At 37.4% G+C, this 11,514-nt stretch overlaps 2 protein-coding genes across 5 annotated transcripts in view; both read left to right on the top strand.

Annotated features, from left to right (window-relative positions):
• LOC117958479 (jupiter microtubule associated homolog 1-like) overlaps nucleotides 1–2,436 on the top strand; it is an 8,719-nt gene extending 6,283 nt beyond the window's left edge. Inside the window, exons 4-5 of the mRNA XM_034894903.1 lie at nucleotides 129–159; nucleotides 1,899–2,436. Coding sequence (XP_034750794.1) covers nucleotides 129–159; nucleotides 1,899–2,047 — 180 coding nt within the window. The 3' untranslated portion in view covers nucleotides 2,048–2,436. The remainder of the gene's footprint in view (nucleotides 1–128; nucleotides 160–1,898) is intronic.
• A 4,728-nt stretch (nucleotides 2,437–7,164) lies between these two features.
• On the top strand, nucleotides 7,165–10,961 carry LOC117958646. 4 transcript variants are annotated; one of them, XM_034895153.1, is made up of 5 exons: nucleotides 8,607–8,842; nucleotides 8,964–9,314; nucleotides 9,613–9,731; nucleotides 10,469–10,598; nucleotides 10,630–10,961. In XM_034895153.1, the coding sequence occupies exons 1-4, from the start codon at nucleotides 8,773–8,775 to the stop codon at nucleotides 10,553–10,555; spliced, it is 627 nt and encodes a 208-aa protein (XP_034751044.1). In that variant the 5' UTR covers nucleotides 8,607–8,772; the 3' UTR covers nucleotides 10,556–10,598; nucleotides 10,630–10,961. The 4 variants fall into 4 exon arrangements, with proteins under 4 accessions (XP_034751045.1, XP_034751044.1, XP_034751046.1 ...); XM_034895154.1 differs by lacking the exon at nucleotides 8,607–8,842 and adding an exon at nucleotides 7,165–7,312 and having other exon boundaries at nucleotides 10,469–10,961; XM_034895155.1 differs by having other exon boundaries at nucleotides 9,619–9,731; nucleotides 10,469–10,961.
• The last annotated feature ends 553 nt before the right edge of the window (nucleotides 10,962–11,514 follow it).

Below are 11,514 nucleotides of genomic sequence, written 5' to 3'. Positions count from 1 at the left end.
TCTGGCTAAATAACATTTTCTCCTACGTCGAGGTCACAAGTAATATGATTCAGATATAGGAATACAGAGACATTTTTATATGGTTCAGTGAAGGTATCTGATATCCTTGTCGTATGTTTTGATTGTAGGTTGTGAATGGCCAAGAACCAGCAAATGATGGTAAGTATCCTGAATTCTTGAGCTGTTTATAAAAAGGCTTTTAAGTGTCTGTCACACGCTCACTATGTCTAAACAGCAGTGCATGACTCGGATTACTCAGTGAATAGTTCCATGGTACACTATAACAGATCAGGTAATTCCACTTTCACTGACTCTAATCGTGCGCTGCTGGCATACCGTGACTTTAGGATACAGTACAGTCTCCCTTTCTAAGTCAACATCACACAATCTCTTTGATGCTGCTTTCCCCTGTCATGATGGCGTGATGGTCTGTAGTCAAGCAGCTGTTTCTTTGATAGCAGGCTTCACTTAGTATGAAAAGCTTTTTTTATTAACCTCCAGGTGCACGTTTGTACAAGAGGGGCTGGCTCCTCAGATAATGGAGGGTTAGAACACACATTTACACGAACATTTAAAAATCAAAGCTCACTTATATGCCATGCTGTTAAATGGGATTGGAATGTGTGTCCACTTTGAAGCATGTTTATGTGTAATGTGTATTAACATTTGAATGAAATTGAGGACCTCAGTTTATTAACGGAGTAGCTTGTCCATTTCTTCACATTCTTGTTGTGTTCTTTAAAACGTGCGGTAACACTTTACTTGAATTTTTTTCCAGAAGAGTGACATGACACTGACCCGATCACATGACACAGTCTTGACTTGTTTATGTTTTATGACACATTCATGACAATGTCATGTCACTGTTATGTAAAAAAACTTCTAGTAAAGTGTAACCAAATGAGCATATCTTGTAGAGAAAAAAGGCAGCCAGGAGTGGGAAGAAAATTGCGTTAAAGTAATGCCATAAAAAAGAATAACAAATAAAAAGAAATGTAAAAAGAATAAATAAATGAGGAAATATAAGGACAAACAACTTATAATTAAAGAAAGCATTTGTATTCCGATTTACATGTATATGTTAAGTTGAGATAGATAGATATATATGTACACACACACACACTACTATTTTTTGTGTGCCTTTGATGTGTACATTGTACAGTAATTTAGGCATTAATTGACAGCGAGCATTGGGCTGCTTCAGCACTGTGATTTTATTACAGACCTGGCTTGTCTCATTTAACTCTTGCTTTTTCTACATATTAAGTAAACATTTAGTTTACATTTGTACGAACAATAAAATTGCCCTTTTTTTTTTTAAATGTATAATTTCAGCAAAGCAAGAGTGCTAAAAACATATTGGTAGCTACTTAAATGGTAAATGATTGCTTTTAAGGTCATTCTTAACAAATTGTAGATGTTAAGCTGAAAAAGTCTGTTTGTTGATACTGTTTTCAGTTCATGTTCCATATAGTTTTTCAAAAATGCGGTGTGCTGTTTTAAAGGTCTTATCTGGTCCATGTCAAAGTTTTTAAACTTAAGACATTTAATCAGTTTAAAAAAACATAAAATGAAGCCATTACATTCTGCCCATCTGTTGCACAGTTAACCAATTTACCCTGAAAACCCTTAGCCAAACTCGGCTTTTCTTTAATTGATGCTTTCTGCCTTTTGTAGGGCAGTACTGTTGAGAATGTTATGCCATCTACTATAATTAGCGTCCAGAGTCTTTTTTACCAGATAAACATGGTGTTTTACTGTGAAATTGTCAACATTTTTGTTAGCTGGCCCTATTCACATATTCAGAAACAGTCTGTGATGGCATTCATTAAATACCTGTCATTAAAACACTGTTGCATGCTTTGGATTAATGTGTTGTCTTTTTGTTGCCACTGTAGAGTGTCCTAACAATGGGGAGGTGGAGCAAGAGGAGCCAGAGCAGCACAAGGAGACAACAGAGCCCGCTGCCCCGTCGGGAGGTGCCAACGCTGCCGCCGCCGGCCGGAGAAACCCACCTGGTGGCAAGTCCAGCCTCATCCTGGGTTGAAACCACTTGCTGTTGTTTTTCATTCGAACGCTTATTTTTTTTTATTTTTTAAAGATAAATACCCCCACCGCTCTCTTCCTCCTCATCAACTTGTCACCTTCTTCACATGCACTCACGCCGTCACGTCCGTGGACCCCGGTGTCCTCTCCCTCCACCCTCGAACCGTTTGTTTTGATCCTTTTTTCTATTAAAAGAAGAAAACTGTTGACAAAGGCACTTTATGTATCTCTCTCCCCCTCTTCCATTTCAGGCCATCCTGTAGTGCATCGCGCCTGCTGGAAAAGGCATGACGTTTAGCTTGTCCTTCATTCTTCCCTGTTGTAAATGGTAAAGGAAAAAAGATTTGATGCGTGGATTTCTAAATACAATAAAGATTGATATGAATTTGCTGTGGCTGACTTTTTTTTTTTTTTTATGTAGCAAAAAAACATAGTATCAAGTTTTTGGTTTTGCTAAACTGAATTTTTCTGGGTAGACGGGATGTACATAAAGTAATGTAGATAAGTATTAAAACTATAGACATAAAACTAACCGTGCATAAATAGCTCAACACATGGAGCTGAATGTTATTTATGTACAGTGAGGTGGAGAATGAAGACTGCTGCCGTTGAGAGCAGAGACTGGAAATCTGCCAAGCCAAAGTAATCACGAAAGCGGCCTACATTTCTGCTAAAAGATAAACTGCCTTTTTATGACATCATGCGCTGGATATTCGGCTCTCTTTACAGTGTTTCTGATTTAAGATGGGCATTGCGTTTAGTTGAGAATCTTAGGATGTTTAAAACAAACATCTGATTCAAAAGGTGACGTGAATCATGCAAGATTTAATGTTACTCATGAAAAATAACCGTAATAGCCCTCCTCAAAGATGTCTTTATATGGAAATGCTTGTCTGAGCACATTGGCCTTCTTGTGCAACATTAGGAAAATGGAATACAGCACACCAATCATTCTTTACTGTCACCTGTTGGACTTTTTTTCCTTTGACAATTCCAATATAAACTCCTTTCGTATTCTCATAGTTATAGATCATTGTTATTGACATAAGAATGCTATTTTGAGAATTAATCTTGAGTTACACCTTGAATCACAAATGGTGATGAGTCATGACAATAGTCATATAGACAGCAGATAATGGTTGGTTTTCTACAACTATTTTTGGGGGCTTTTCCGCCTTTCTTTGATAGGATAGCTTGGAGAGAAAGGGGGAAGACGTGCAGGAAATCATCACAGTTTGGACTCAAACCCTGGACCTTTGCGTCGAGGCCACGATGTCCACGTGCACCTGCTCTACCCACTGAGCCAATCCAGCCACAGGTTTTCTACAACTTTTTGAGGGGCATAAGCTAACTAACTAAATCTGTTTTAATAACTTTCTATCAAATTATTTCTTTATTCAGCACTTGTTCTCCTGCCCTTATTGTGAAATCCAAAAGGCACACTTGAGAAACAGTGACCTGTACGTGGTGCAAGACATGCAACTAACTCAACTATTGGAGCCAGAGAGATCAATGCCCCTACATAATTAGCATGGATATAGTTGCCATGTTGAATGCGTGGCAGCTCTGAGAGAGTAGCGCTTATTTGGATGTACAAGTTATCAAATAAATGGATTCCCAAATAAACACCAAAAAGTAACGGTTCATCATTAGACTTCAGTTCAATCCTTAAATTAGTAGTTGACTCTTTATAAGCCTCTTACTGCAAAGGATCTTTCAGCAGCGATAACCCTCTTTGGAACAGGGAATGACAGAAATTGGCTATTTCACAGGTCGTGCTGACCCTCAGCATCCAAGTATTTTATTGCTCACCGTGGGCTCTACCAAAACTAATTTTTAGATTAAATACAACTTGAGCTCCTTCAGAGCCAAACCCTGTGGCACAGCAGTTTGTTTAAGCCCTTATCGGCCTTGAAAGGCATGTGGAGGTCACTTAAGATCAGGAAAAGAACTTCCTGCTCTGGAGAAACGCCAGGATGTTGGAGGGCACTCAATGAAGGCTTGTTTTTAATAAGTGCTGTACCCACAGGGAAGGTCGGGTGCCTTTTATTATACCTTTAGACCAATTTAATGTAGTCTATGTTTTAGACACAAAGTTAGAATAGATCTCTGCTGCTTTATTCAATCATTTTCTAATGTACATGCAAACACGAGAAATTAGGGAATAGTTATACCCAGCGTTTTGTTGTCTGTAGAACCAAATGCACTCTGCAAACACTGCAGTTTTCTCTGTCACCCTGGTTCACAGTTAATCAGTAAAACCACATAAGAAACAGAACCCCCCCCCCTTGATCATCCTTTTTCCAGAGAGACAGGAGATTACCATTTTCCTCCCCCACAGCCATATGGCAAGTTTTTTTTACTTATGTCTGTGATGAATGAGTAAGCACCATTGCTCATTTGCAACTTCAATGTATTGACAAGGCCATTAAACCATGTGCATTCCAGATGAGGCCATGTGTGTTCCCAGGAGATCTCAGAAGAGGAAAAGGATACGAGAGCGTGGAAACAGATTGAGGAAACGAGGTGAGTCATCTCTGAGTGACATGGCAAGCAATCAGGCAATCAATACTCCCATTCAGTCCTACTGCACTGACTCAGCGACTAAGCAGGAGGAGAAAGGAGTATTGTAGGAGGAAATGACCCATCTATATGTCGCTCAGTATCCTAACACCAGAAGACGGCATTACATCTCTCCTATAATTATAAATCCACAACCCAAATAATTATCTTGTTATATTATGAAGGAAAAGAAAGAAATGAAAGAACTGATCTTCCTGTTCCATTACTGTTCTGTCTGCTCTGTGGTCACGGACAGAACCTCCTGATTATCTTGCAGTCTCAAAAATAAAAAGCTTCCCACCCACCAGAAGCCCTAAACAGGAAGCACTGGTTAGCAAATGGACAAGGCTGTTTCCGTAGCAACAAAGGGAGCCTAAAAGACCTTGTTGCAGTGTCTGCTCTGGTTCACATTGTACCTCCTTAACCGGATGAGACTGGAGGAGGGGGTTGATGGAGAGGAGAGCAGTGGGATGGACAGGGACCGTTTTTAATCTGTCCCAGAGGGAGGTAGAGAGAGCACGGGGGTGGGTGTAGTTTTTGAGTTTATCTCCAAAGACAGCGAAAGCCTTTATTGATGTGATTGATGTTGAGTTTACAATTCTCTCAGGACAGTGACAACTTAATGCAGTTTGCTGAGGTCATTTCTGCTCCAGCTTTGATGGTTGTCATCTTATATAACTTGACTGACAGTGTCCTTAATATATAGTAGGGTATTCTTTTGGTAAGATGCTGTATTTATTTTGGTTTTTGTCACTCTGTACTGTACCTGATTATTTGAGAGATGGGCTGATCACAAGCCTGACTGAATTTCACAGTTACAGTTACACTGTATGCCACACTTTTCTTATTTGTTCTATTATTTGTTCTCAGGTTTTGTTTTACAAAAAGACTCGGTAAGACGTACTTTAATCCCACCTATTTAGCACATCAAAGCAAGTTAAAGAAGAATGATTTTCAGACTGTAATGTAGTTTTAAGCAGGAAACAAGGACTTGTATTAGTGTTTTAATATGCAGTATATGTCAATAATTATGACCTCTCCTATGAAAACATATTTTATGTTATTACAATGGTGTTTTACTTTATTGTCATTCATTATTGTTGTTTTTCACAGCAGCCCATTGGTGCCTACACATGGAGTTGTTTATCATATGTGTTAATAATGACTACATTGTAGTGTGTTGATCCATTTATAAAATGCATTGTTATACATTGTGCTCGTACATGCTAAATGTGTGGGTTAAAGTAATGTGTTACCCAACTATCCTGCAGCCCATACAACCAGCTATTTTAGTCAAAGAACTTAATATTCATCTGAATGGTTAACACTCAGACATGTTTGTTCTGGGTGCCACTAGAGGGCAGTGCAAGCACTATCAAACAGACTTCTCCCACTCTGCTGACACCAAACTTTTGACCTACTTTTGGTGAAGAATATGCATTGACACCCTATCATTGTACTCCAAGCTCTACAGCACATATCAACCAGTGCTTATATATATCCTTTCTGTCTGATGCTTTAGAGAGGTCTAATGAACAACAGTCTAGTGTTCAACTTCACTTTCAGTATTATTAGTACAAGCATTTTTGGGAAAAATTGCAACAAACAATCTGACATACTGTATGTTTATTATTCACAAAAGTTTCCTCTATAAGATATAAAAGTCCTAAAAAAATCCAAGTAGTGCAAAGTATTGAAAAATACTGATAACCGTAATGACGATTTCCCATAACAGCCTATGTTGAGTGGAGACACTACAGGTGAATCGGGAAATATTTTAACTAACAGACATTACCATGAAACTTGATTACTAAGACAAAATCAGTGAGATAATACTTTTTTGTATTAGTTAGTTATCTAACTAATACAGTAGTTAGTAGTTAGTTATCTCAACTATTATGTTTGAATATGCAAATAAGGCGTTGTCTAATTACATATGTGGAAAACACAAATAATGGTGTTTAACATGTTGAACAAGTATTGTTCACCATGGGCCCTATTCTCCCATGAATTGGTGTCTTTAGGTGACTAATATGAACCAAAATCTTTAAAACCTTTTGAAATCTTTCGAAATCATTTGAAATCTGTGGTCCAGTATTGAGTGAGAATGCTGCAACCAGCAGCCACAGACCGGGCTGCAATGTAAAATGCACACCATCAGTTTGTGTCTACTAAAAGTGTTGTTTTTGTCACTAACAGGTTCAGATTGGATGAGTAGAGGTTGAAGTGTCTGATAAATTTATGGAAAGGATCACTACAGAGATAGACCTTTTTGTTAAAGAATAAGTTCCTTTTTGTTTAAGACGAAAGCTCCAAAATCACCATCACCAAACCCACCCAGCAATGGGAAATTAGCATCACGATGTCATTACTTTTCAATCCTTTCCACCAGTTGGAGTTAAAAGTACTTTTATATGTGATAGAAAAGACATTAATGAGACTAGATGAGTTGAAACAGTTTTTTGCCGTTTGTATAGTATCATGTTGCATAACGTAACTTGACACGGGACTTTCATTTGTAGTTTTTGCTTGACTGTTGGTCAAGAATCCAGAAGTGAAAGCAAAAACATTTGACTAATACACTTCCTGTTGAGGATTTATATTTGATTTGAAACTTGTCATACAATCATTGTCAGCATGAGTGTTTTCTGGTTAAAGCTGACAACTGTCATTTGTCTCTACTACGCAGCCCTGAGTGGCCCAGGTAAGACGGCTCACATGTAATGAGACGCTGTATACTGAGCTAGTAAAGTGGCATTATATATAGTATATCTTCAATGTTCTCTGTATATGATTTGTTCCAAATATACTGTAATTCTTTTCAAATTATTATTTTTTCAAATTATTTTTTAATAATTTATTTCAAATACTTAAAATACATTATTTAATATGTCATGTGTTTCTAAAATGAGACACATTTAAACAGCAAGCCTGTTGTGGTCTTTTGGCTCAAACAACTGTGTTTTATTTGTATGTCCTGGGACTACATGTTAGGGTACATTAGGATGCATTTTGAAGTTGTTGTTGGTATTGTACTGCTGTGAGGGTACTGTTTTGTGTTTTTACACTCAGTCAATTGGTTGCTTGTAAAGTTGGAGATCTAAGAAAATGTCTTTCTCCACTGCACTTATATTTATTGCTCATGGAAAATGCTTCTTCTTCATGCCCAGTCTTATTGTCATCTGGAAGAACCAAGGCAGTGCCCTGGCTTACTTGTTCAGTTCCATCATTTGCATTTGAATTGGCTGCCCCCCCAGCTAGCACCCCTAAATTTGTCGCCTCCCACCCCCAACAGTTCCTGATGGGCCACTTCAAATCTATGATGTAGGAAATTAGAAAACTCATCTTTTCAATGTAGGTCAGACCAATAATTATGCTACTAAATGCCCAAAATGTGAGAATACCAGTTTTTTATAAAATGTATTTTTGTATTTTTCAAATTACAATATACTTATGTTTATTGAAAAACATAATAGTATTTTATGTTTTATTTTGATACATTTGATGAGTAAGTATTTGTAATTTTTGAAGTATTTGTGCCAATCTTTTTTCCAGTCATGTTTATCAACGTGCAGGCAGTCTGTTTAAAGATTTTTAATTTCTGTGAGAGCCAGCTTAAGTAAAAGTGCTTCTCTTTACAGCACCAGATCTTATCTAATTGGTTTCAAGCAGAAGTTTGTTCTTCCTCTGCTCACACTGCAGCTGCACCAAGCCCATGGTGGCTTCCTAAAATGTGTTGTTTTGACACATCTCAAAGTTATTCAGTTTACTGTCATAGAGGAGTGAAGAATCTAGAAAATATTCACATAGAAGAAGCTGCTGCAAAAATGACCCAAAACAATTAATCAATTATTAAAATATATTTCATATATATTCAATAGTTGACAACGGCCATAATTGGTTCATCTTTGTAGCTCCATTTTAGAGAAGCGGTGAAACAGTCTAACAACCAAGTGGTGCAATCTCTGACGGAGTTATTGTTCAAGAATTTACAAAACATTAGAATGTATCTTAAAATGTATGTCGGATTACGCTTAGTCATCTTCTCGCCACATCAAACACTCGATGTAGGTCATCGAGTGTGGTGTGGGTGTAAACACATGCACATTTCCTACTGAAGAGTTCAGAATTCAAGTGCACCTTTGTGCAACAGTCACTCTCAGCATGTCTGCTGTCTGGTTAAAGCTCCTAACTCTCCTCACCCTCCTCTCCTGCCCAGCCCTGAGTGGCCCAGGTAAGACTGGTTCTGCTAATAACGGCTAAGAACTAAACAAATGTATTTGGTAGTAATTATTGTAAATGTCACATTAAGTGAGATCAAACAAAATAACCAATTTTTGTCTTTCTCCATTTAGTGAACAGTGAAGTGGTATGGAGAGATTCTGGGGAAGCAGTCACTATCCAATGCAGATGTTCCGACCCAAACCAAGAGTTCCTGACTCTGAAAAAGGGGCTCAGTGAGGATTATGAAGTTTTGTACAAAGACGGCAACTCAGAAAAAGACACCATTAAAAAGGAATTCAAAGCCAGACTTCAGTTAAATGGAGTATTCCCCAATGTGGATATTTTCATCAAAAACTTGACCTCGAATGACACAGGACCGTACTGGTGCGAGTACAAGAAGTTTGACCCGAAGTTTAATGAAGCCATGAAAATGAAAGGCACAGGGTCTATTCTCCTGGTGGTGACGGATAGGCCTCAGCAGTGTATGTATACTCACAAAACCAAAACATATAACAGCAACAATAACATGTAACAGTAGGCTTAGGATGTTACTAACTAATACATTAACTGACCAATTGTAATCAGCCCAGGGATTTCACATATTACCATAAAGTGTCTGGTACATACTAAACTTACATTGATTTATCTAATAGAAATTGAATAAATGCTTTATTTGCTTGATTGCAAATTAAACTGTTTGTGACTTCATTGCCATGCTTATTTTCACAGTAAAAAAAGAAAGAAAAAAAGAAAAGAAAACCTAAACACACTGTCCATTAGTTGCAGATTCAACATGTGACCCATTAGAAAATAATCTGATCCTGGTGTTTGTTGTGATCTGTGCTGCACTGCTGATTGGCATCATCATGTGCCTCCTCATACGGATTATCATCCTTAAGGTACCCATGTGTTTTAGTCTTTGTGTGTGTGTGTGTGTGTGTGTGTGTGTATATGTTGTTTCTGTATTTGATTGCAATTGTCTGTGACTCATAAACTCTGATGGAATCTTGGGGGCGTTTTCCGTGTTCCTGTTATTCTCAACACTACTCAACTGATAAACACACAACTGATAAACACACAAATCATTTGTGGAATTTATTCTTTCACTTTAAAAGTTGAGGTTTATTGTCAGAGTCATTTAAAAAAACAAAACACAATGGTGCAATGCTGCATGCAACCAAGGTATTTCTTAGCAGAATGTTGAATCTGAATTCTGTTATTCTGTGTGTGTGCGTGTGTGTGTGCGTGTGTGTGTGTGTGTGTGTGTGTACAAAGATTTACGCTATTACTTGGTCTTCAGTGGTGGTGTTGAATTGTATTAAATGAAATGCTTCTTGGTATTATACAATACAATTCAACAGTACATAAATGTATGTACAACATATAAACCGTATATAAACAGTAAATATAACTTGATATAAAGTCTAATATATGATGATATAAATGGAAAAAGGGAAAATGTCTTTAAAATTAGACTTTTTCATAAGAAACGATCTTAACAAAAAAGCCTCAATAAAGAGAAGTTGCAAGAAACAGAATAATAACTGAATAACTGAATAACTCAACTGAATAATAATCCTACTACTTATTGTGTAATAGCCCTACATCTAACATGTTCTGTCTCTGTTGTTACTAGACCAAGACGTTGCGGACCAAAAAGAAAACGAGGAAGGTCCCCACCAATGATGTTTATGAAGACATGCGTGGAACCATCAGACGCTAAAGGTGTCATCCTGCAAGCCAGCAACCTAAAAATCGACAATCTCTCTGTACCACTAATGCACACGTTCTGCATGGGAAGCAATGTTGCAACTCAGCATGTTCTCTCTCATCTCTTCATAGCCTTTGTGTGACTGGCTGAAAGACAGTTCTGACTATAAATTCTTGGAATTGCTAAAAAGTGTAACATGGGAACACCTGCTCTGCCAATGAACAGTTTGGCACAACTGGCACAAAAAATACATAAAACAATCCTGAAAGTATAGAGAAATACAAATTGTCTTTCTGTAGCAAGAAATCATAAATGGTTTGTACGCATGACGCCCTGACATGTATTTTCTATGTAAATATGTCTTCTTTAATTTTACAAATGTCTTATACAGTATTTTTGTGCAAAGTGATGAATAGTTGAAAAACTTGCCAAAAAAGATAAATACTATGTATTGTGATCATATTAACCGTAATTATGTGTGAATAAAACAATATATTTTGGGGATTAATAAGCCTGTAGTAATTTACTTTTTGATTTCCTTTTTTCTTGTTGATGGTAAAATGTCTTGATTGGTGAAATTATTTTCAGAACACCAGGATGCAGGGGTTTTGGGGCATCATCACCAAGCCATGATGAGATACAGCAAAAAACAGAAAATATATAAGAGTCAATGAGCTGTGTCAAAATGAGTTCACATTTCAAATTGCAATATTGCGTGTTTGTATTATTTGATTCATATCTCAATAAATGTAAATGTAAATGTGCTGTATTTATATAGCGCTTTTCTAGTCTTAACGACTACTCAAAGTGCTTTTACATGAAACATTCACCATTCACACACATTCATACACTGTGGCCGAGGCTGCCGTACAAGGTGCCACCTGCTCATCAGATAAACACTCACACACATTCACACTCCAATGCGCAGCACCGGGGGAAACTCAGGGTTCAGTGTCTTGCCCAAGGACACT

The sequence above is a fragment of the Etheostoma cragini genome, chromosome 15, assembly GCF_013103735.1.
Source record: "Etheostoma cragini isolate CJK2018 chromosome 15, CSU_Ecrag_1.0, whole genome shotgun sequence".
Taxonomy (NCBI): Eukaryota; Metazoa; Chordata; class Actinopteri; order Perciformes; family Percidae; genus Etheostoma; species Etheostoma cragini.
This window is presented reverse-complemented; position numbering and strand designations above follow the sequence as displayed.